At 39.7% G+C, this 24934-nt stretch overlaps 1 protein-coding gene across 2 annotated transcripts in view; it reads left to right on the top strand.

The window, feature by feature from the left end:
• Positions 1-24934, top strand: part of SLAIN1 (SLAIN motif family member 1) — a 50696-nt gene that overhangs the window by 16614 nt on the left and 9148 nt on the right. Inside the window, exons 3-5 of one of the 2 annotated variants that reach the window (XM_066313421.1) lie at positions 12489-12638; positions 14523-14672; positions 16735-17073. The exons of the other annotated variant lie outside the window; for it this stretch is intronic. Of the exons in view, the coding sequence (XP_066169518.1) occupies positions 12489-12638; positions 14523-14672; positions 16735-17073 (639 nt within the window). The remainder of the gene's footprint in view (positions 1-12488; positions 12639-14522; positions 14673-16734; positions 17074-24934) is intronic. 2 annotated transcript variants of the gene reach the window in all.

The following is a 24934-nucleotide window of genomic DNA, read 5'->3' on the forward strand; positions in this document are numbered from 1 at the left end:
GTGCTTTCAAGATCAGGGTCACACTACTTTATTTAAGCCATCTTAAATTTCAGACTTGAAATCAGTGACTAGTTGAAAAACAGCCACATTTTTGGAGTGTGAGATCTGTCTTCCTCCAGGGACAGAGAGTAGCATCATTGGTTAGTAGGACTGGAGGTCACATTTGAATATTGTACACTAGTTGAGCTGATTACAGATCGCAGTTTTTTAAGATGGAGGACATGCTGCATTTTGCCAAATGGTCTACTTCTCTGTGACTGAAATTCTGGTTGGTTTCCATACTGTAACTTTCAGAAGAATTTTTAATCATCAAGCAAAATTAATTTTCAGCTTTTACTTACCTGTGGTATACTGAAATTAAATCTGTTAAAGACAGGATTTCTACAACTTCAGGACTAACCTGAGACAAGAATGAAATGTCTCCAGTTTCGTGATACAAAGGAAGGTAACTAAATAAATACCATTTAAAATATCTTTTGTAGTTATATCTAACATACTCTAGATAGAAGTAGTAGAAATGTAGCAGGAAAAAGACCATAATGATCCAAAGTCTGCTGAAGACACTGGAAGTCTTTAATTTACCTGGAGTTTGTGCGGTATCTTTATGTTCTTTCAGGTATTTTGCCTATGAATTGTATGCTTTTGGGGGTGACTGTCAAATTACTTTGAGAGAAGACTTCTGCTTAATATTTGAGGTTAAAAATATAATAAGCTGAGATTCCATGTTTCCCACATGTCTGGAGAAAAAAGTAATTTTATGCTCTAGATTTGGCTGGCAATGATCAGTATAAATTATTTCAAACTCTGGAGTTTGATACCCTATATTTAGAGATTTTGCTTCAGGGGGACTTAGCAAGACCTGCCTAGACATCATGAGGTTCTTCTGACTCATATAACAGAGCTGCATGTGGTATTCTTGCTGTTTGTACAAATGGAAGGTCAGGTCTGTGCTGAACATGTGAATGCAGCATAGTTCGTCAGTAATGTGAACAGTGTAAATTCACTATCTGCTTTTGCCAAAGTCCCTGGTATGTAGATATGTTTGTTCTGGGAGATTTTCCCTGTATTGATGTAGCCTGTCTACTTCATTGCAATGCTTGTAGAGTGTTTTATAAAGAACAGTTTTGCTCAGTGGTGTAAGAGTCATTTACAGATGTTATCCTACTGTATTGGCAAAGTACTCCTTCTCTGACAGGCTTACTTGGTTTTCTTATTAAGAAATCCAAGGAAGTGAGTGGGTGTGTGTAGACTGGCTAGGGGAAGCAAGTATCTTTTAGCTGTAAGGCAGATGCCCAAGAAAAGCAACGTTGTTATAAGTAGTAGTTCCATAAATAATCTGACAGATACCTATCCAAAAATGAATTTACCAGCTTTTACTGGAACTTAAAAAAAATGGTTTCTGCAGCCACCATGACATGTGCGAGGGTAAATGAAGCCCTCTGAATAGGGGACGTGAAACTGCTTCTCCTGCCTCTTGGATGGTGAGCCAAGGTTCCTATGTAAGGATGATTTCAAGGGACAGAGCTGTCTGGCTGGGGAAGAGGAGGACCTCTAACAATAAGGTTACCTCACCAATGTATGTACCAGATGGATTGGCAGCTTGAAAGCATGCTTTTGAATAATACATGAGCATGTCCAAACAAGCAGCAGGCCAGATTTCTCTCAGTCAACTTCAGCACTAGATAAGTTTTAGGATGATGAAGGGCTTATTTAAGTGCATTGATTTATGATCATGGGCCTGTATTAGAATCAACTCCCACTCCAACATACATTATTAATTTTCTATATGATACTAGGTTTCTCTCTTCATTGATTCAGAATCTTGGCTGTCAAGAGTTGTGAGTTAGAGGGCTCAGCCTGCCCCAGGAGATGTGCCCAGGGAAGGTTGTAGAGCTACAGCTCTCCTGTTCTTTTCTGTTAAGTGGTTTGCAGTCTTGCAAAGTAACAGCTCTGGTAACTATTTTCCATCTCAAAGTGGAAAGAATTTCTATGGTGTAGTTCGGTTTTTTTTGTTGTGGTTGGTTTTTGTTTTTTGGGTTTTTTAATACCTTGGTCAGGGCCCAACTTTGAGCTTTAGACTTTTTGTTTCTTTACCCCAGACCTGAAAATGATTGACAAACCCTACAAACAACATGATTCAGAAATGATGTGAGGTTGCCAAAATTGTGCTTCTTTCCTCCTTTATGAGGATATGTCATTGATCCGGTTACAGTTGAAGGGTCTCTGTGAGATGATGACAGTATGACAGTTTTCAGCCAGAGAAAACAGATCTACCTACATCCTCGTATTGTTGGGTAATGACCATGACCCACAGAACTGTGGTGGTGATAAATCTGGCACAGTGGCTGTCAAACTACTGATCATCAGTATTTTACTGTGTGAGCTGCATCCTGGGCAGGCATCTCTGCTGAAGATGCTGTGAGTTTTGAATTACAGTAGCTGTGGAGGTGATGCCCACGGCTACATACTCCTTGCTGCTGCGTATCTGCAGATGTTCCCTTGGTTGTTTCAGACCTAGAAAGTGTATGCCATACTGGTCTGTATAACAAATCTCCACTGGATTTAAAAAGTGTGAACTACATGGCAGACAAGGGTTGCTAGTGCTCTGCAAACAAGTAGGCAGTGAAGAGATGTCCTGAGACCAAGATGCACTCTCTCTGAGACCTAGGAGATGCTACAGACCTGTCCAACATCTAAAGGAAAAGACAAAAAGACCTTATTCTGTTAAAAACATACCCTTTTTATTATTTGTGGAGTATTGTCACAAACAGAACTATTTGTTCTGGGTGGTACCAAAGTACTCTTCCCAGATTACTCCAGTGGGATTTTGCTATATCACACTGCCACTGAAATAAAAACAAAGGAGGTACCAAAGGTAGCAAATTCAAGACAGAAGACCAGATTGGATGAGTTTCACAGTGTTTATATAATGAGTTTGGATTTTGCTTATGATGATGTTACGGTAGCATGTGTGTGACATCAATGACAGACCTGTGTTTTTTTTAAGGAAAATACAAACTCTTTCATAAATTGTGCTAGCAAAAATGATTCCCCTTTGGATTAACAGGCAGTGAATAAAATGTGATTTACGATGATCACAATGCTCCAAGAGTGTTGAAGTGGTATGACTTCTGACACACATCTACTTACATCGTAGTGCCATAGGCTGCAATAGCAATGTCTTTATGAAGACACCCTTTCCATATTAGAGGAATAGAGCTACAACTCCTAAATTAGTGGTTTGTGGAGGTTTTGGAAAGGTTATTTGAACAGATAAGTTATCCCCACCAGGCTGGGTGCAGCTGCCTGCTTGTGAAGGTATGCTGATTGTGGAAGAGATTAGGTTTCTTGGCACAGTCCTACCTTCCCCTGGGTTATGCACTGGCCTCCTCAGAGCTTCTTCAGAGCTCTTACAGGAATTGCTGCTCCTTCAGATCTACTGGCTGAGATTATTGGATGATAACTTTCCTGGCCATTTCAGTCAGTGCCTGCTGGCTGAACCTTACCAGAGACCTGGGAATTTATAGCTGGAACCAGTGGAGGCAGGAGGTCTATCCAGCTGGCCCAGCAAGAGCTGGAGGAAGGTGTTTCCGTGGGCTTAGGTACATTGTCTGCACATCATGGTGGTAGATCTTTACCCACTAAGTGGGTAACCACATGAGGTGGTTACCACTTTGTTCCTGTTTTTGTTGCTAACTGTAATATGATGAAAATGCTTTACTCTCTGCTGTGTGGGTGAGTAAATGACTGGTGTCAGACATGGAGTTTGTCTCGCCTGCCCTAAAACACATTCTGGAGGCTGTTCTCTGATGAATGCTTCTTTTGGAGGCAGTGTTACTTCAGCAGTCTCACCTTCCTGCTGCTGTTCTCCACTTCTCCGTCTCTCCCTGAAATGTTATGATACAACTGAACTTCATCTTCCTGGTAAAGAGCATTGAGAAATGTTTCCTTGTTTAAAAAAATTAACATAGAGCTCCCCTTCCAACTGGAACTGCTGCTGAGAAGGCTGTTAGGTGACTTCAATTGAATACAAGCTGGTTTCAGTACGATGTATGCAAGCATTGCAGTGCTCTATTATTGCAAGAGTTGTCTTTTTCAGTTGCTTAGAAAAAGTGAAAACTGAATGCAGTCTTTGAACTCTGCTTGGAAGCCCTGTTTACTGCCCTCTGTGATGAATGCAGAGTGAGTTTTGTTTGAATGTGTGCAGAGGTCTGTGTTGGAGCCAGTCACGCTGGGCTTCCATTGTAGGCAGAGCAAAGGGGCACGGCTTATGTCCTTTGCAAGCAGAGGTGAGGTGAATCATGCCCTGTCCTTTCTCCTAGAAATAAATAGTGTCCTGAGGTGACTAGGTCAGGCATCAGTGTCTGTACCTAGGAGCATATTCATTGTGTCTGGGACATAGGATATGTCACCACCACACCTATAAGAGTGCACCATAAATAGATACGGGAAGAGAGGGATTATGGGGAAGCAGCATGTATGCCTGCCCTGACACCATTCCAGCTGTATAGCCAGTTCAGGGACTGACAGAACCAGATGAGAACTCTGAATTAGATGGGATTTTAACCTTTGGTGGATTCTTCTTTTGTGAGTTTATGTAGTCTCCCCATGTTAATTTTTGCATTCACAGTCCCCTTGGATAAGAATCTTTACCAAAATCCTGTTTTTGAAGGCCCTTAATGCCTTATTTGAAGGCTTCTAAAATTAAGTGGGGTAAACAGTCTTAATGAATGAGATACTAATAGTTTGGTAGAAGAATCTGGGGCTATATGTTTTGTTCCAGGTTCCCCTATGTAGTGGTACATGAGAATGAATCTTCTGCTCAGACAGGTCTGTCTTGCTTCAAACTAGCTGAAATGTGAACTGCTCATGGATCTGGTCACTATGCCAATTAGGATGAAAATGCATCAGTGCATTTTTTATATAAAAACTAGGAGCTGGGGAGGGAACAGGGATTTGGGCCCTAGGTCATGCCTAAGGCTTAATATTTCAGCATAGTATGTGGCTAAATTCTCAGAAGAGAGAAGCTGGAAAGCCAAGTTTGGCTGCTGTCTCTAATCAGAAAATTTGCTTTTGGGTGTGTGAATGCAGGTAGAGTTGTGCACTCAGGAGGGTGTTAAGAAAATGAATGCTGAGACACTTGCATTTTTCACAAAGCTCCTCTGCTAGCCTGTGTCCATAGCTGTACTGGAAAAGGTTTGCCTTAAGAAAACAGAGCCAAGCTAAAAAAACCCCACAAAACAAGAAAAAGCCCACAACCTTACCCTCCAAAGCACATACGTAAAATGTAGTATTTTTTTCGGGAGGGTTGTAGGAAGTAGCTTATACTTTGCAATTCCACTTCCTTTCTAGTCTTTTGAATTCTTTGATGTCATAAAATCATTTTTGTGACAAAATTGGGTCAGAGAATGGTGGTTGGAGTTTCCATGCTCTTCAGTGTGCTGCAGCTGGACAGTGCTGTGGTTGTGTTTTCAGCATTCAGTGTGTACAAAAACAATTTTCAGGTCAGCCTTTCACAAGAATACAATGAACTAGAGCAGTTGTAAATTTACCTTTGAAACTTCCTGCTCACGCTGATAGGTCATCATTGGCACAATTGGACTATGTCATTTAAAGTATTAGTCCTGAATCTTAGATTTACAGTTTTGTCACCAGTAGCAGTGTGCCAGACACCAGTGCTGATTGCATTACTTGCTGTACTTGCTGAAAGTCACAGGAATTGCTGCCATTTAGACAGGCTTTCTGATTCCACCTCTAAAAGACGTCTGTGCTATTTTTCTGAGGCAGCTCTTGAGCAGTATATCCCTTAGCTCTATATATCAAGCAGTTTCATACCAATACATGCTAACTGAACTGCTTTCTCATTCTGTGCTAATACTAGATATTTTTAAATATATTTTTCGGAAAAGGGTGTGTTTCATGTGAATGTGCAGGAAAACAAACTTTTCAGGTACTCCCAGTTTTCTCATACTTTTAAAACAGAAGCTCTCACATACTCTTAAAGTTGCTTTTCAGTTTTCCTAGGCATAGAGGCAAGTGGACACTCTATTAATTTTCTCAGCTCGTGGTCCATTGCCCCTGGCTAGACACCCAGGTGCCCACCAAAACTACGTTGTCATTCCCATCCTTAACTGCACAGGGGAGAGAGAATTTAATGAGAGGATTGTGGGTCAAGATGAGGGCAGGGAGAGATCAGTCACCAGTTAGCTTCATGGGTGAACCAGACTCGACTTGAGGGAAAATTTACTACCAATCAAATCAGAGTACAATGATGAGAAATAAAACCAAATCTTAAAACACCTTCCCTCCCATCCATCAATTTTTCTGACTCTGGAAAGGAGTCCCTTTGTGCAGTCTATACTTGGGAAGTTTCTGTTCTCGTTGCAGTTGGGGATGAGGGGGTGCTCTCCCTCTTGCAATGGAGCAATCAATGGACAGAAATGACAAACAAGCCTCAAGCATTTTGTGAGCTCTGTGTGACAGTGCAGGGAAATAGTTGTGGGCAATGGCAGTTCCAGTGTGACTAGAGATGTGCATTAAGCATATGAGGTGTGACTGTGCCCGATGGCAAACTTTCTGCCACTAGTAGGGTGGCTGACTGAGCTACAGCTGAGGTTAGGAAATCAAACTGGAATAAGCTGATGGGATAACCAAAGCTGATGGCTGTGGGAGACTGGAACTAGGAGTGTGCTGCTTGAAAAGTCAAGAAGTTTGCTGTATAATATCCAACAAGATGGGAAAATGGACATGCCCCAAACTAACTTCCAGATTTTACAGGTACAACTCAATTCTCTTTACTCAGTTATTAGAACTGGGATTATTGCTGTGTTAAGCCCAGATTTTGCAATCTTCTAAATGACAAACAGATGTTTTTTGTAAAAATGTAAATTTTTAGGACTTAAAATCACAAAGGAAAGCTTTGAAGCACTGTGTTTTGATAAACAGTGAAACAGCTTACACAGTTGTTAAACTGTGTTCTGTGCTTAGTCCTTCTGAGCACAGATGTTAATGTGTCACCCTGTCAAACAGACCCAAGGATTGCACTTACTGCCAAGGTGTGTGTTGAGGAGCAGCTGAAGTACTTGAAATAGAAATTCTGCTTCTTTGAGAGTTTGGCTCCTTGAAGTTCTCTTACTGGATAGGGGCACCAGTGTTGGTTCCTGGTAAGGATCTAGCACCTGTCTTCTGCCTTGTATTGCTTCAAGTGCTTACAGGAACTCTGAGTTTTTGAGCAACTCCTGTAAATCTCAAAGGCTGCTGAGTAGTGGGAGCCCATGTTTCCTGCTTCTTGTGCCAGTGTCCCAATAACAGCACTAATCAATGAGTAGTGGGGAATATCTTCATGTTTTCCTCTGTCAGGCTTCTTGGGCATGGTAGACACATAGTGATTCCCGTATGTGTGTCTGACTGCAAGAGTATGTTTCAAATTCTGAGTTGTTTTTTTTACTGGGAGCAAAAGTGAAGGTTCAATACCTATCTTTGGGAGGGATATTAGTTATGCCTCACTGAGGTGGTGCCTCTTAGCTGGCATAGACATTCTTACCTGTGGTAACGAGAGGGTTCCTGCTAGTACTCTCGATTTTCTCCTGTGCTCAACTAAATATTTCTTTTTTCCATGTAGGTCTCTGTATCTTACTCCCATAAGAGATACTGTTCTTTTAAGTGTGACTGCTGTGCTACCACACATATGCAGAATACACCAGGGAAGTGGTTTGGGTTTTCTCCACTAAAGAAATTGTGTTGGCAGGAAATTATTTGCGGTACTGTGGATTGACAGTATTGTAAATGTTCCTCCAATGCTGGCTCGAAAGAGGATTTTGTTCAGGCTGTGTAATTAGAACCCATATCCAAATATCTGCATGTATGCAATACAACTTGTTTTAAGCTTGAGCTTAAGAAGTATTTTTGACTTTGCCTGGAGGCTTATACAAAAGTTAAGCTAATTGAGTGGATAAATAAGCCAGATAATGCTTCATATATTTTAGCATGTTTAGTCTGTAGTATAACTCTGATATACATAATTTTATTGTTTTCTGTCTTTATAGCAAAAGAAATGTTTATTTGTGTCACTGAGAGTGAAAGTAAGTTCTTGTTCTGGCAAACTGAGCTGACTGAGTTTCATAATAGATTTATGAAAATGGGAAGGTGTTTAAAATGTGCATGTACTTGGTTTGGTTTCTTGGAAACCCTTATAGCCTTAGCTAATGTGACCACAGAATCACAGAATGGGTCAAGCTGGAAGGGACCACAGTGGGTCATCTGGTCCAGCCTCTGTGCTCAGGCAGGGTCATCCCATGACACATTGCACAGGGTTGTCTCCATATACTTTCAAATATCTCCAGTGAGGGAGACTCCACAACCTCTCTGTTCCAGTGCTTGGTCACCCACATGTCCTGGATATATCACATATGATGTTCTAGGTGTAGGTGTATCTGATTCCTCCAGTGGAGGACCTGTACTTGAACTGTCCCTGTTCACACCAACTCTCATAACTAAAACAACATAACAAGGATCTCTGCCTACTCTTTGTGTTCCAGCTGATGAGCATTCCCATTTAGTTAAATCACAAATTTCATCTTCCCTTTCAAAAACATGTTTCTGTATATGTTTAAGATTTTTTTTTAACCTTATGTAGCTTAAACGAGGAATCAGTTTTAGGAAGGGAATTGCTTTAAAGATGGTACAGAATCCTGTGGTTTTTCAGGGTATGAGGTTCCTTTTGAGCACTTCAGTTCTGTGGATGTTTACTTGTTCAGGCTTTCATGTGAAATTTTGCAACAGTTCTTATTAAATACTGGTTATTCACAGGAGCCAGTATGGTGAATATTTTTATTTTTTAATTAGTTGCTCATATTTTCCTATATGAGTTACTATTTTCATCTGTTTTAGCATTTTGATATCTCAAGGGATGTTATAAAAATAAGGTTAATTAATTTCTAAGCCTTCAGTTCTGTTAGTAAATATTTTAAAGGTATGAGCACTTGTCGCTGATTTTAATTTTTAAAGAAAAGGTTTTGATTGTTTACTTATATGGCCAGTTTGAAAGTCCTTTTTCTAACATTGGAGTGGGTATTGTGTAACACAGTGCATTGTCAGATGTCTGGTTACTAAGAATTTGTCAAAATCAAGGAAATCATACCCAAAAAGTTGGACACTTCTAATAAGTGTAGAGTTGACTAGGACAATTTATGCGTATTACATTACAATATTCGTTCCACCACTTTTATGCTTCAAGAAATCAAATTGAAAGCATTTACCTCTTTAATGTCAGTAAATGGAATGGGTTTTTTTGCTACTTTTCTCTTGATTGTTGTTTTAGATGCCCTTGCTTTCCTTCTCATGGCTGAATATCTTCCTCCCCTCAGTGCATCTTCAGTACAAGTTAATCAGAGCAGGATTATCTAAGTTTCTGTTCAATTACAAAGATTAGAAACTTTGTTTTTAAAGAGTATCTTACTTCATCTTACTTCATCTGCAGGTAACTGGTATTGGGACTTTAAGAAGAAGCTACAAATAATGTAGAATTCAGAGCTATACAGCTGAAATTTTAAGCTTAAAATAAAAGTCTGAACAAAATTGTCTCATCCATGCATAGTATAGTGGTCTTACCATGCTGTACAGGACAGTCTCACATTCAGTTTGGAGCAAAATAACTCTTCTAAAATGACTGCACAGTTGCACAGTTTTGGGGTTTTACAAATTTTACATGAATGTGCATATTTGCCTACATGTCTGTAGCTCTCGCTTCCTACCTACCTTTTTATGGTTTTGGCATTAGCACAAGACTTCAGTAAGTCTAATTTTGCTGTCTTTGTTATTACGATAAAGGGCTCAGTATGCATGTTATTTCCTTTTGAAACCTAATCAAAGCTGTTATCTGTATTTGATCCTAAACAATGAATTTACTCTTGTGCCTAAAAAGTATCCATAAATTCCTGGTGCTTAAACTAGAAAGTTTTGTTTTAGGCACAGCAGCAGAAGTTTGTAGAATTGGGAATATTTTACATTGGTATCCTTAGAGGTTTAGTATATATAGAAGTTAGTGTAGATACAGCTTCTTGGCCTCATCCATCCATCTTTCCCTGAGAACACATGCTATTTGAAAGGAGTTTGAAATCTCCTGGCCATAAATACTAATTATATTCTTGCTGTGGGTTCTCGCTTTCAGAGTTGTGATAACTATTGCCTTGTGCTCAGAGGGCCAGCTCACAGTGGCTATTGTAGAGTGTAATGAATGATGTTTATTTATGCTGTGTGCCTGACCACATCTGGGGCTGAGGACATGCTGGCAGCTAATTGGCCTGGCAAATGATCAGGCTGCTACAAAGCAGTAGCTTGTGCTGGGCAGGAAAATGAAATCTCAAGGAACTGTCATCCCTTGCTGTTATTGATGGTTCCTGATGGAAATGACAGACATTAGCTGTGGATGTGATACTGAGATCTGCTCTTACTGCGTGGATTTCTTTCAGTGAATGCCTCGGATCGATTTGCTGTTATTAACACCTTGTGAATTAACCCCTCCCCAGGGACTCATGTTAATTGCTAATTTGTAGACTTATGTTCCTTTGTGTTGGCTCTCCATTTTGTTCTGAGACAGTTGAATGCTTCACTTTAGAAATGATCGCATCAGTGAATGCTGAGGACAAGCAATCCAGCCGGGAATTCTGTGTTGTGTGGCTTGGCATCAAGTAATTTCCTGAAAGTAGTGCTGATGCTGCCTTTAAAGATCTCAGAACTCTGGGTTTCTTTGAGCTTGAAGGAACTAGAATCACCAAAACCGAGAGAATTGCAATAATTCTTCCATGAGGGGACAGCAAAGAACACAGTTTGAATTTTTTTATGCTAATAATATGTACTTAGCTAGCCTCCTCAGGGCCTGAGCGCTGCAGGTAATCCCTGTCCCTAGCAGACTGCTTTGTGCTGTGCTGGAACCAGGCAGTTGTCTTCGCTCCAAGCTTAGCAGCACTTGTGGGAAGAGTTGAAAAGGTTTTTACTCCTTATAAACCCAGGATACATTTAAGTAGGTCAAAGCAAAAGGAATAGGAGGAGAAATGGTGCTGTTTGGATTGCTGACAAACTGATTACTCCAAAAAAATTGTGAAGATGTGACTGACAGACCACCAAGAGATCCTTCCCATGGCTACTTGGAGTTGATGTTAAGAAGGAGGAATAGACTTCATATGCTCTGCTAAATCATTTTGGTGGTAGGGAGGTTTGAAAGCAGAAAAACTGAGTATTATTTGAATGGTTAGTGTGTAAAATGACCAGATGAACAGATCCAAATAACACAGCAGATTGTGGTATTAAGTAGCCATGTGATGAAGAATGGCTTTTGAGGGTTTTTGGGCCCTTCTGGTTTTGAAAACCAGTTTGTGGCATCTGACACTGCAAAGAACACCTAAAAGCATTGAGGTTATGCTGTTGATTTCAAAGCTAGGTATAAGTATGTTCCTGGCTCCCCCTCTTGTGTCACTGTACATAACATCTCTGAGTAGAAAAAAGATTCTATTAAAAAAATCATATGTTTTTCATCTTTCCTTGCATCTGTAAGAGTTCTCTTAAATTTATATCTTTTAAAATTTCCCTTCTTAAAGCAATTTTATTACTAGTATTTATTTTTGGAAGAGCATGTGAATGTTGTTTATTTTGCTTTTTCAAGGTATGTAAAAATAGGCAAAACAAAGGACAGTTGTATTAATACTTTTACTGGATGGGTAAGAAAACGTAAATTAAATAAATGTAAATAAGCCTTATAATAATAAATGTAAATGAAATAAGCCTTTAGCTTTATTTTTGTGTATTCTGAGTGCTTTGTGATGCTGCAAAAGACCAATGCCTCACAAGCTTTTTGTAAATAATGTAGAAAAAAGGATGCCTTGTTCTGTTACTCCAAAAACAGTGGGGGGGGGGGGGGAGGGAAATAAATCATGCTTACGCGATCAGGAATTTGATGGTGTAAAAAGGGAAGGGAGGATATGGTAGCTTAAAAGCTTGATATGGGATTACAGTTGTTTTTATCACTTGATGGTTAAGTGTCTTTTACTGCTCTGTCTCTGAACTCCCATAACTGATAATTTAGCTGCTAATTCAATTGTGTGGTGATTAATTGCCATGAAGAATTCCTTGAAGAGCACTACAAATTTCATTTTCATTTCTCTGCTAACTGTAGCAGTTTTTGCTTCCTCTGCTATTCGTGTGTTGGTCACTCAGTGATGTAAGTGATGAATATATACCAAAAAGGTGGATATATAAAATATAGTCAACAGATATATTTGCTAGAAAACCTCTTGGAGTGTACTTTTACATGCCGAAGACTGTTCTGATCCTCTGATTTTCTGCTGAATTTTCACCATTATTTTCCTCTTGCAATAAGCCAAAAAATGTATGATGAACAGATGAAGATGAGATGATTTTTCTCTCTGACAGTACTGTTCTATTAATAACTGTAAATCTTGTTTTCTCCCCTTCCTCCCTCGCATCCGTAACAGCTAGCCGATGGCGGAATCTCTTCTCTACACCTGTCTCCTTGGCTTTTCCCTATAGTCCTGTTGCAAGACTCACCCCATATACCAATGGCTGTAATAGTCCCAGCTTCTCTAAAACTTCCAGTAAAGCAATACTAACACCTGAACGGACAGGTAATGCTTATCTTTTTATTCATTTATGGTGCTTACAAAAGGGCTTGATTGAACCTAATCCTGCTAGCATTTAACAGCAGCACTCCTTTTGGCTGATTGTATATGAACTTGCATGTCAGCGGGAAATTGTTTTGTTTGTTTATTTTTAATGGCCTAAAATTTGGCTGCTAACTACAAGTGTTAGGCAGCATGTTACAGGAGAGTGATGCTAGTAAATACCACTAATGATTTACCCAGTAGTACAGTTGTGACTCTGTCAGCTTAAGCAGTCCCCAGCTTTGTTGCCCATTTCTGCCCTGCAGTGCCCTTTCCTTGTGTCCACAGAAACATATATACAGCTGTGTAATTAAATTGCAGTGAGAATTTATTATAAGAGCTGGCAGAATCATGCCTGTTTTCAAGCTGGTACTGTTGATCATGTTCAAGATTTATTTTATGTTTTCCACTAATTTTCAGGGAGCACACAATTACTAAGAAAATTGAAAACTTTCTGTGGTCTGTAAATTGCAAGGATTTGTGTTTTCCTTCTTCACTACAGATAGCAGGAGTCAGATGGTATCTGTGACTTCTCTTAAACCGGAGTGGCAGTGGCAAAAACAATCTTCTGGGGGAGAGGCATTAACATTTCATTGCTGGCAGGAGCAGGCATGGGCTGAGGATGGGCTGATGATCAGTGTCACACTGATTTGTGTGCAGTGTTCCTTACAATGCATTAAATCACTGCAGAAAGCCCTTTTTTAAGGCATATGGGCACTGTGGGTGAGAAACAGCTCAAGACAGAGCACCTGCTGTAGCTGTCTGCCTGTGAGTGAAGTGTCTTTCCTATTCAATGGGATGAAGTGTAGTTCCTAAATGATGTCATGCTATTTGAGATACCTTCAGGTGCCTTGTCTAGCTTTCCTCTGCTGCTCCAAAAGAGCACAGCTTTTACTACCTCTGCAGAACCTCAGGGACTGCTGTAGCTTGCTCATTTAAGAAAGGAAACATATTTGTTCCATATAGTCCTTCTAAAGGAAACTAATGCCCTGTCTGTCCTTTTCTTCTGGTGATATTATTGGGAAATAGCTGAATTTAGGATGCATTTTAGGTGGCTGTTTTCAGCAGTGCTAGAGGATGCAAGCACACCTGTGGTACAGCGCAGCTGGTGAGCTGTAGTCACAGCAGTTCTTGCCCTACAGGCTGTGGGTCTCTGGTGATCCAGAGGATATTAGAAAATTATTTACTGTTTTAGTTGATGGGATTTTTCTTTAAAGTTGGACAACAACTAGCTCATACAATTGCAAATTAGTTTATATTTTACTATCACTCGCAGGGAAAAAGTGAAATCCTTTCAAAAGGTAGCTCTGTGAAGGAAGCAATGCTTTCTCTGTTGCATAATGTTCAACCTTAATTGTCACTGTGATTGATTTATATGATAATCATAGATAGTTTAAAAAAAGGATGGTAAAATTTAGCTAAATGGCTCTGATGCAGTGTTTGAATACTGAGCAGAAGTCAGTGGCACATAGCCACTAGATTTTCAAAACAGAGTAGGGAGAGCCACAGTCCCAAAGGAGAGATCCAAATGCAGATGTTGGTTAAACTACACTAATGTGAGCTGTATCAGAACAGTCTTGGGGCATTCTTGGGTAAGTTATTCATTGTCTGGGCTATGCAATGCTATCTTGGGAACAAACTGAGGAATTCATGATCCATTCCTACACTTACTACTTCTCATTAATATCAAAATTCTTTGGTAATTGTTAGTGAATTGAACTACACTTTAGAAAGTTTTTATGTGCTATTCAGAAAATGTTTTAAGCTGCTGTAATGTGAAGAGTAGATGATTCTGAATGAAGGTGGCCAGACATATTTGTAGCCTAAAGTGTATGTTTTCTTATATAGGGTACATTTCTAGGAGTTCCCCTTTGAGTCCACAGTCATCAATAGACAGTGAACTGAGCACTTCAGAGCTTGAAGATGATTCCATCTCCATGGGATACAAGCTGCAGGACCTCACTGATGTTCAGATCATGGCTCGTCTACAGGAGGAGAGTAGGTGGCACTTTTTGGTTTTCATAACAGCCTGAGGGAGACTTCCCATGACAGTTAAAACTGCTCCAGTCTGGTCTCAGTCAAGTAAATGCTTTTTAAACAGTGTTGCCTCTTGAGTGGCAGCTGGAAGTACTCTTCACCTGCATGAAGAATGTGTGCACGTTGTTGAGTTCGGGTTAATCTGAACTGCTACTGAATCTTTCAAAATTTAATGTTTATATTTTTCTGAATATTAGTTTTATTTCTGGAGAGGGAAGAGGCTAAAGCATTTTTCTCCTGCATGCATTTTATGAAAAAGGTAAAAATAAGGAGCTCTCTTGGCTTTCTTTCTCTCCAGTTCAATTTTCTTAAACTTTCAGATGAGTTTTGAAATGAAATCCCCCTTAAATACTAAATTGACGCCTTTAAATTTAATATCATGGTTTAAAACTAGTAATTGCACAAATGCACGGATCTGAGCCTAGAGTCTTCTTTGACATGGATTACCGTTTTGCTTAATAGTAATTTTTGTAAAATGTCTTTATTAATAAATTAAAGGCATTTGACCTACAGGTCACTAAGACAGTAAGTGGAGTATTTCTCCCACATCCTGTTAGTGCCAAGTGAGATATCAAGGAGGAAGCGATGAGATTAAAAGCAAGAGAAATTCACAGACAGAGTCCGAATGAAAATGCCAAGTAATAAGTGATTATATAAAACAAAAATAATAAAATGGGAAGAAAAAATTAGAGCCGTGGTCTGGGTGAAGCCAGCAGACTGAGCAGGCAGTGTAATCACCTGTCAGTAGAACTTTCTGAATATCTGGTGGCACTCAGCATGGTGTTTCAGCAGAGAAATATACAAGAGTTCTAATTTTAAAATGAAAAAAAGTTATGACTGTCAAAGATACAAAGGATTGCATTACTTAAGTGACAGCTGTGCTCATCTCCTTCAGAGTGAGGTTTAGAAAATACTTCAGGTACTTAGCTCTTTAAGGAGTCAGGGCACTGGCACACTGGAAAGAAAAAACCTGATTTTTTTCTTGATGTGTGTGTCAGGTGCAATTGATGGTGTCTCATCCTTGTGGTAGCAGCTGGTGGAGAATGTTTGAGCATGTGACAGTTGTTGATCACTTAATCCCGTGGAAAGTGGCAGTTCTATATGTGCATGCAGGCACACTCTTCACATCCACAAAGAGACACTCGCACTCGAGGAGGAAGAGAGGAAGTATATTGAGAAGTTTCCATCATGAAGCAAAGACATCTGTTAAAAATTAGGGCTTCTTGTAAGTCTAGGAAGGTTTTTCGTAAGTCTAGAAAGTCTAGCTGCTGTTGGAGTTACTTGGCTCCTGGAATGTTTTTTCCTTGGTTGCTGTGCATGTGGAGAAAGGAGGGATGGGCAAGGGATGTGAATGTTTCCCTCTCACTTGACCTGAAGTAAACAGACTTATGTGGCAGTGCTTAAAGTCAGACAGTTTTCAAAACCTGGCATTTTGAGAAGAGGGGGGTAGGATTTTGTACCTGTATGAAACAGAACTGTGTTACCATGAAACCTTGTCCTTGAGACTGGATGCTATCAGGAACTAATTATTGTTCAGGGAGGTTCGAGAGCTGGAAGATTTAGATCGGTTGTAAGTTTAAGAAATGTTATTGCAAATATTTTTGTTGCATGAATACAAAAGTTCAATAGCAATAGCTTGGAAAACTAATGTGAGTGTAATTCCTCTAATTAAGAATATTGAGAAGTTAAAAACCTAGTACTAGTGTAGTCTTTATTGGCAGAGAAATAGGTGCCTCCTGAGAGTGATTCCTCTTAAGAAAGGGATCCAAGACATCTTTTGGAGACTCCTGTATTTTTTTAATGTTTTTTTGAAAAAGATTTTGAGAGAGAGAATTTTGGCTTAGATGCCTGAAAGATAGATCAGATGAATTCTACATCAGATCTTCCGCCTGATTACAATTTAAATTCAGTTCTTGCTGTAAAATTCTGTATACTTACCTGCATAATTTTCAGTATTGAAGTGCATATCAGGAGTTAATCACTTAGCAGTGAAGCTGAATCATCCTCCTCTTGGAATTTACAGGTCTTAGGCAAGATTATGCTTCAACTTCAGCATCTATGTCAAGGCACACTTCCAGTGTTTCTCTTCATACGGGAAAAAAAGGGACATGCAGTGACCAGGAATATGATCGCTATAGTCTTGAGGATGAGGAAGAGTTTGACCACCTTCCACCTCCGCAGCCACGTCTGACTCGCTGCTCCCCCTTCCAAAGGGGGATTCCTCACTCACAGACTTTCTCCAGTATCCGGGACTGCAGGAGGAGCCCTACTTCCCCACAATTCCCTACAAACACTTATCAGCAGCCCTTCTACTCTCCTCAAGCCCAAACTCCAGAGCAGCAACCAAATAGGATTAATGGAGGTGGGTTGCATGCTTTTCTGAGAAGTGGTCTTTTCTCTGCCAAGTGCCAGTGCCATTTGAAAGATGAATTGTACATAAATTGTGACAAATAATTCAAGCCTGCATAAATGATTAAGGGATGTTATTGTTAAGCAGTTTTCTACAAAATGTAATCTGTGACCTGATCATGAAAGTTGCTGATTCACTCTGTTTTAAAATACTACAAAGATGACCACAAATGAAGAAAGAAACAAAAAGTAAAGAAGAGCATGTTTTAGCAGGCTAATAATTGGCTAGGAGAACCTCTGGGGTTTTCAAGCTTGATGTACACATGTCCATTGTGGATGCAGTAAAATACAGGTCCAGGTTTTGAAATTTTAATTTTCTTTCTTATTCTTGAGTTTGCTGTTAATGCAGCTGTGCTGTGTTGTGTGCTTATGGCACCTTACTTGTGCTCCAGGTCTTCTAGGGCTGATTGTTAAAGCAGTTGGAGGTAATGTCTCTCCCAAACTATCCTGAGATATTGCTGTGTTTTTGCACTGCATTTGAGGTCAATTCCAGAATCTGTAAGATTTGTCTCTCAGTGCTTACTCACCATTTAAGTTTCCCTCCATTGTTGCTATTAACTTCTTTTCTTTCCTTATTATAATCACAATTTTCTTCTTTCTGCTGAATTTTACTTTCCTGTACCTTCAATCTTCCCCCCCCCCCCCCCCCAGTTAATTCTAAAGAGTACATTTCCAGCCAGGGTCTTGTTTGTAATGTTACAGGTTACAGCTCACCCTTGGGCAAGAAAAGAAATGTGTTGTTCAAAATAACATATAGTTGCAATTTATGGTGCTAAAGATACACATGTTGGCTTTTCTGCCAAACAAGACATGACAGGTGGGTGCCCAAACCACTTCTATTCAAAGTAAGCCATGGTACGGAAGTATAGTTGACAAGTGGCAATACAGAAGGAGAGATGATGTTAACAGAGGGTTGAGCAGCGTGGGTGTCTGTCGGTACAGCATTTGTGCCATATTAATTTTAATGTTACTTCTCTTGTTGGTACAAGAGTGGGACAGCATTGCTGGGCTTGCAGAAATGTTGGGAGACAGGAAGGCTTTGGGGCATTTTTGTTCAGGAATAAGAGAGTGATGTGTTGCTGCCATGATTTTATGTGGTTCCCAAATGTGTTTTGAATAATTTTTTTCATTTTCCATGTTGGTGGAACTTAAGCATTAGACTTCCTGCATGGAAAGGCATGAAAACCTTTAAGGCACTAAAAACATTAGACTCCTAATTTATTGATTATGAAGTGTGTAAGTGTAAAAGACCGCCAGTTTTGTCACCTGGTTGACTTTTTTCTCAATTACTTTGAGGTGTTGGATAATATGTCTGGCATAACCCAGAGGTTGGACATGTGTTGGACTTCAGTTACCTTTGTACAGGAATGACAAAAAGTGTTATAATAGTCAGTACCGCTGTCTGTAGAAGGGAATTATCTCCTCAGGTTCTACACCTTCAGCCTCTAACACATGCAGCTCTGATCCACCTAAGTGGCAAATACTGATGGTGAGAAACATTTTGACTGTGTTCTTTTGACAGACAAGGAGATAAGGAGTCAAGTATTCACTGTACTGAGTGTATCTGTGTAATATTGCAACATCTTGTCATCAGCACTTACCATCCTGGCAACAATTTCATTGTGTCTCAAGAAATCCTGCACATTGAAATGGAGGTAGACTGCAAAACAAGAATTTGTCTGAAGCTGTCTGTGATGGATGATGTGTTCCATACTGTTAGTTTACCAGGGTGGTTGAGAAGGAAGGGTCTGGTAGTTGGGGAAATGGAACCTTTAGTTTCTGCCTTTAGTGTATGTGGAAAGCGTGATCCATAATTAATAATAAAGTCACACACACCACATGCTGTGCTGCTCTTGGCTATTCCAGCAGTCTTCCGAAATATGTATTCCTTTGTCTTCCCCCAGAGAGATCACTTATGTTTTCATATGTGCAGTCAAGGGTCTGGCCTCTGCTTCATCTGGGCATTCACAGAGCTTTTCATAAAACAAGAATAAGCAACAAGCAACTGTTGAATTTTGACACTCAGTCTGGGGTAAAACCCCCAGTATTTAGCTTGGACACAGTATTTCAACTAAACTAGTCAATGCATTTAGCTTAATTACAATTTTTTACCTTTAGGCAAATAGTTTGAGGAATGCTGCCATGCCTGCTTTTGGTGATGTTTGTTTGGCATGGTCCTCTAGCTGAGGTACTTAATTACCTGCATGTGAAAAATATGGTGAAGGCGTGATAACCCTGGAAAACTTGAATAATTGGTTGCCTGATGAGAAGCACCTACATTTAAATGCTGAGAGGTGGGTGCCCACCTGTGTATGAAGGGCCTAATTCAGCTGCTTGGATAGAGCTACATGAGGTAGCACCTTGGCTTCACCATCACCCTGTGTCAGTGCTGTTTAGATTCCATGAATAACTCAGGATCTGTGGGATACCATGAGGGGCCTTCACACAGGCACTGACTTGTGCACCAGGTGTCTGGTCTCTCACTATGGCCAAAGGTCTGCTTTTGTTCTCCATCCACAGGGTTGCATTTTAGGTAGGAGATAAATGGTTTGCAATTTCTGGTGGTTTTCTGCCTTTTCTAGGAGTGAGAATAGTTTCTCAGATGTTTTCCAGCTATGTCTGAAGTCCTGTTTTTGAGCTCATACGTTGTTCTTGTCAGTGTATTGCTGCAAAGCATTGCCCCTGCTGTAATATTGACTCTCTGCCCTGTTTGAAGTTGATGTACACCTATTTGAAGATAAAATCACGTATTTCTGGACCACACCACTCTGTGTCACCCCCACTCTCAGGTCCAGGTTCTTTATCTCACTTTATCCCACTCATATCTGAGTGAATGGTGTCAGTCACATTTACTGCCAGTCCCCAGTAGCTTGCTGTACTGGAAGGCTCCTGGTGAACACTAGCATGAAGTGGCAGGTGTGTGCCAATCTTAGTATGTTTAGATGTCAAATACGTTGCAATGTGTTTAAGGTGTATTGAGGCCACTTGTAGCATGAGCTGTAGATGTCCTTGTTGCCTTTTAAACAGCATTTTCACAGTCACTGTCTGTAGAGTGTGTATGTTATCTTTGCATTCTAGTAGGTTTTTTTGCCAGTTCCAGCAAGAATATAGTAATAGATAAGCTTTTTGTGAAATCTATTTTGTTTTCCTTTAGTTACACCCTCTTCCTAAATCAGCTGAATTTTCTGTAATGATGAGTTACATCAAAAAAATTCCATTTGTAAGCTTTTTAAGGTATTCTGATTTTCAGAGATTTTACAATTGGTTGGTAGGTCAGAAATAGATAATTTAAAGAAAATTTGAGAGAGACAGGATGTGAATAGCTTTTAAGTATCTGTTGTAATTAGCTGAAGTGAGTTTGTCTAGTTAGTGCATATTGTATACTTTAATAAAGCTTTTAATATGTTTGCAGTGGAAAGATTTATGCTTATGTCTCTCTCCCCGTAATCTACTTTGAAGAAGTTACTGGTTAGCAGTTTAAAAACCTGCTAATTATTAATATCAAGAATATTTTATATATAATCATTTTCATATAAGAAATACCAGCAAAAGTTATATAACCAATATGGTTTCTGCTTTATGTTGTCCATAAATATGCATTCTTTTTGTTATTTTGATGTGAAAGTAACTGCTTTTACTTCAACTTTTTAAAATATATTTTATTTGTTTAGTAATTTTATTAGCTTTTAAAATTATTTTAAGTATTTTAATAGCTGTTAGTATTTTTGCCCTTTTTACTTCTGATTTTCTGAAACCAGAAAGTAATGGTTAACTGTAATGCTATGAAATCATCCAGAGTAATTAAAATCCAGGATAGACAAGATAACTGAAAATGGGATTGATTTTTCCTGTGTTTCCATCTCTTGAGATCAGCTTGCTCACAGCCTTTTGTCCTGGTACTACTTACTTTATGTGTATTTTAAAGTGTCCATTTTTATAATACATGAAAATTTGGAACTTTGTATTATGGACAGACTATTCCAGGTAAAGGAGTTTATTATAATACAGTAAGAAGGGCTGGATGAAAAAGGCATGGTTCATGGAGTAACAGTACATTCAGTCTCTTTAATCTTAATGTGTATTTTCTATTACCTTTTGATGTTGCTTTTTAAGTTCCTTTAGTGTGGCATATATGTTCATAAACAAGCCACAGATACCATTCACTTGAAAAACTTGGCTTGAATTTTCCAGAAATTGTTACTTATGAGTAACTTACTTGCTTACACTTCAAAAACGTTATGGACATCATTGGCAGTTGCCTCGTTTTGAAAATTACAACTGTGGTTTCTGTTTATTGTTTGGCTTTTTTAAGCAAATTCCAGACACAGAAGAGCAGCAGTACATTGTGTTTTGATAAAGGTTCAGCACAGACTTACAAAGTGTTTTCAGCTCATAACCTCTCCTGCTCGGTAAGAAAGGAAGAATTCTCTCTAGGAAAGGGTTGCAGATTTTATTACAGAAAAGGAGTAAAATACTCTTACTTTGCCACCTTTGGATTATATTGAGGACAGCAATCAGTGGATGAACTCATGGAAGGCAGTGGAAAAATCTTTTATTGGTTCTCACTACCTGTGGTGGGAGACATAAGCATGTGAAGCCAGGATGAGATGAAGTAATAATTCTGAATAAAATAGGTATTGACATTATTGAGAATGGCATCACTCACTTCACTGAAGAACTTGCTTCAATCTGTATTTGTGTTTTTACACACTGATGTCTCTCTTGTATCAGCTTGTGATTCTACAGACCATTAAAAAGACCCTGGTGTATTTGGGATGTCACAAATATTGTACCTGTGACAAATATAATGCAGGTACTCATCTCAGGTCTTCAGAGATGAGGAGGAGAATTAATCCCATAAAGTGAAGCTGTAATAGGGTCTAGAAGTTTGCTACATATTTCAGACCACACTCTGAATGTCTACATAATATAGAACATAGTATTTAAAATCGAGAAACATGAGTTTTCTCCTTATGGTTTTACCCTGACCCGTTTGTGCTTACAATACAGATAAGGCAGAATTTAATTTGCAGGATTTGTGTGAAGGATTTAAATATGTGTGAGAAACTGCTAATGTAGCTCAAACAGTGATACAGATTGCTGTGAGACACTAATAATTCTGATTCCCTGTATCACACTTCTGTGCTGTAGGTAAGGTTTGTGAGTCCTTTTGTTCAAATAAAACATTGACAACACTTGCAGAGAATAACTGTGAAGGAATAAATGTATTTTAAAAGACTTCACTGTAGAGTCAACTTAAGCCCTCCTTGTAAGGAGGACCTCATTGGATGAGGCATTTTGGCAGATAGAAGATGATACTGACCAAGGATTGCTACAGAAGTCCCCATCTGGTAGCCCACCAAGAGCGCACCTCTTCTGGGGCAGCTTTGCTCCGAGGACAAGGTCTGTTTGCATGCTACATGGAATTAATCTTTGGCCAGTGATAGTATTAGGTCAGGGAAGGGAAAAAAAAAGCAGCAGTGGAACAGGCATGGCCAGCAGCAGTGTGGGGATCAGAACACAGAAAGCAGGTGCTGCCTGTTCTGGTGTCCTGCCAGAAAGAAGCTGGGCCACTGACCCCAAGCTGACTTCAGAGAAGAAATAGCATTGGGAGAAGAACTTCTGGCAAAAAATCAGAGCTGAAGCAGCTGAGTGAGAGGCAAACTGTTGTCTTCACGGTGATTCTGTGGACTGTATGACAAAGAAGGGACACTTTTTTCCTGCCTTTTGACCTGTAGAGCCATAAGTGAATATGATGTGTGCTGAGGGGTGGCCTTTTCATGTATATTTTCAATTGAGAGTATGGGATCCTGTATTTCACAATTCCCAGCTTCTCTTGTGCTGTAGAGGCAGTGGATGCATGGATGCATGAGCATGGATGCCACATATGGGGGGAAACTGTAAAACATGCAGTAGGCAGTTCTACTTCCGATATGTGAAAGGGCAATGTATGCTGCCTAAAGAAAGCTCATGAAATGACAAGCACGTGTGCATTTGCGTGAATTATTCTTAGACGGTGGTAGGAACCAGGAACTGATTATTAGCTCCCCATGACCTATCCTTGAATTTTCTTCATGCATACAAATACCTCAACAATGCAATTTCTGTAGGTCATTATATTTTATCTCAAAGAAGGCTGGGAGAGGTGAAGCTATGCCTGTGGTGCTTTATACGGCTGCATTCTACTTAAACGCTGTAATTTTTTTCAGCCTAAAGTATAGTTCTGACTCAGTAGTGGGTCACAGTAATAACTATGGATGCTGTTGGAGACCATCAACTCCAGTTGTTGACTGATGACCACCTTGCCAACTAGACCACAGCACCAAGAGCCACCTTGAGTCACTTCTTGAACAGGTGTAGGTCTTTTGAAGTCCCTTAATACCCACATCTTTCTAAAAACACAAACTGCAAGCAACCAGTGATTTTTATTTTTTTTTTAGGTTTGCCACTGAACCAGATTAGTGCAGAAGAAGTAGCAGAAACTGTAGCAAATTCCAGTGCTCATCACATACAGGACTATTTGAGCAAATTAATTCTCAGCTGAGAGTACATCTCTACTTCTCTCTGTTAATTTTCTCATCAGTCTTAGGAGAGGAAAGGGGTCTGGAAAGAAAAGCAGCTTGGAAAAATATTTTTGTTCTCATATTTCCAGCAAGTTCATATCTAGTCACATCTCAGTGGCCTGAAATAATATTAAAATCACAGAATTCCCACCTTCTGCTTCCCTGTATTAAGCTCACAAGAGCCATCATTTCATTTACAAACAAATCGTCTGTAAGACTATTTCCACTGTTCTTAGGAGGGAAGCACGTGACAGAACAAACTTCAAGAAAGAGATGAAAGAGGACGCATCATCCAAGGAGATGAAAGCTGCAAAATGCCACCAAGGCGAATACTTCTGGGTTTTCCCCGAACACACAACTGACCCACTATTTTCATTGCTTTTCAGGACTATTTATCTCAGCAGACACAAGGACCCATCAAAGAAGTAACACAGCTGCTTGATGGATGAGAATTTGCAGGTGCAGCAGGAATCTGCTGCCTGAGGACTGAATGAATCAGCAGCAGAGCAAGCTGCTGGAACAAGAAGGGACTAATGAACAAGAGGCAAAAGACGTGGCCACCCAAGACATGGAGGAAATCCAAGCTACTTCTGTACCTGTTTTTCTGCTATTGTAGCTGCATCTGCTGGACAGTTCAAGGCACAAATAATGCCTGGGGTGGCTGATGCAGGCCCTGAGTGGAAAAGCATGTAGAGTCCAAAGAATTCTGCTATACAACATAATACTTAAAAAGCTATTTTATGCAGTGCTATCTTCCCTACTGCCATTCTGCTCCTCAAACATTTTTTTGCCAAGTTCTGTAACGTTGAATTAGAATTTCAGGACCTAGGACTTTGGAAGCGTAGGCTAGGACAACAGAACTAACTGCAGCTACAGCCATCCCATATTCATTACTTTGTGTCACTCTTTCCCAAGGATTGCATCATGAAGTGACAGTTCCCTCTTCAGTTTGCAAAATTCTTGAATATTTTCAAAATAGATACATACAGTAGCTGTGTGGGTGCTATTGTTTGCATCCCCAGGACTGTTTTGGAGGCCTGCTAACTGGTTTATCATTGTTACATCCCTGATAAGAATACTTACTGCCTGGGTGTACCACACTGGTAATTCCCTTGCTAATGTTTGTTGCTGTACCATTGACAGTTTCAGTCTGCCACTGTCAGTAATTAGTCACTGAAGCACAATTCTGACTGGTTTGGTGAAAGATTGTCCGTACAGTAGTTCTTTATTAGGACTTGACTGTACTCTAGT

This window comes from Sylvia atricapilla, chromosome 2 (genome assembly GCF_009819655.1).
Source record: "Sylvia atricapilla isolate bSylAtr1 chromosome 2, bSylAtr1.pri, whole genome shotgun sequence".
Taxonomy (NCBI): domain Eukaryota; kingdom Metazoa; phylum Chordata; class Aves; order Passeriformes; family Sylviidae; genus Sylvia; species Sylvia atricapilla.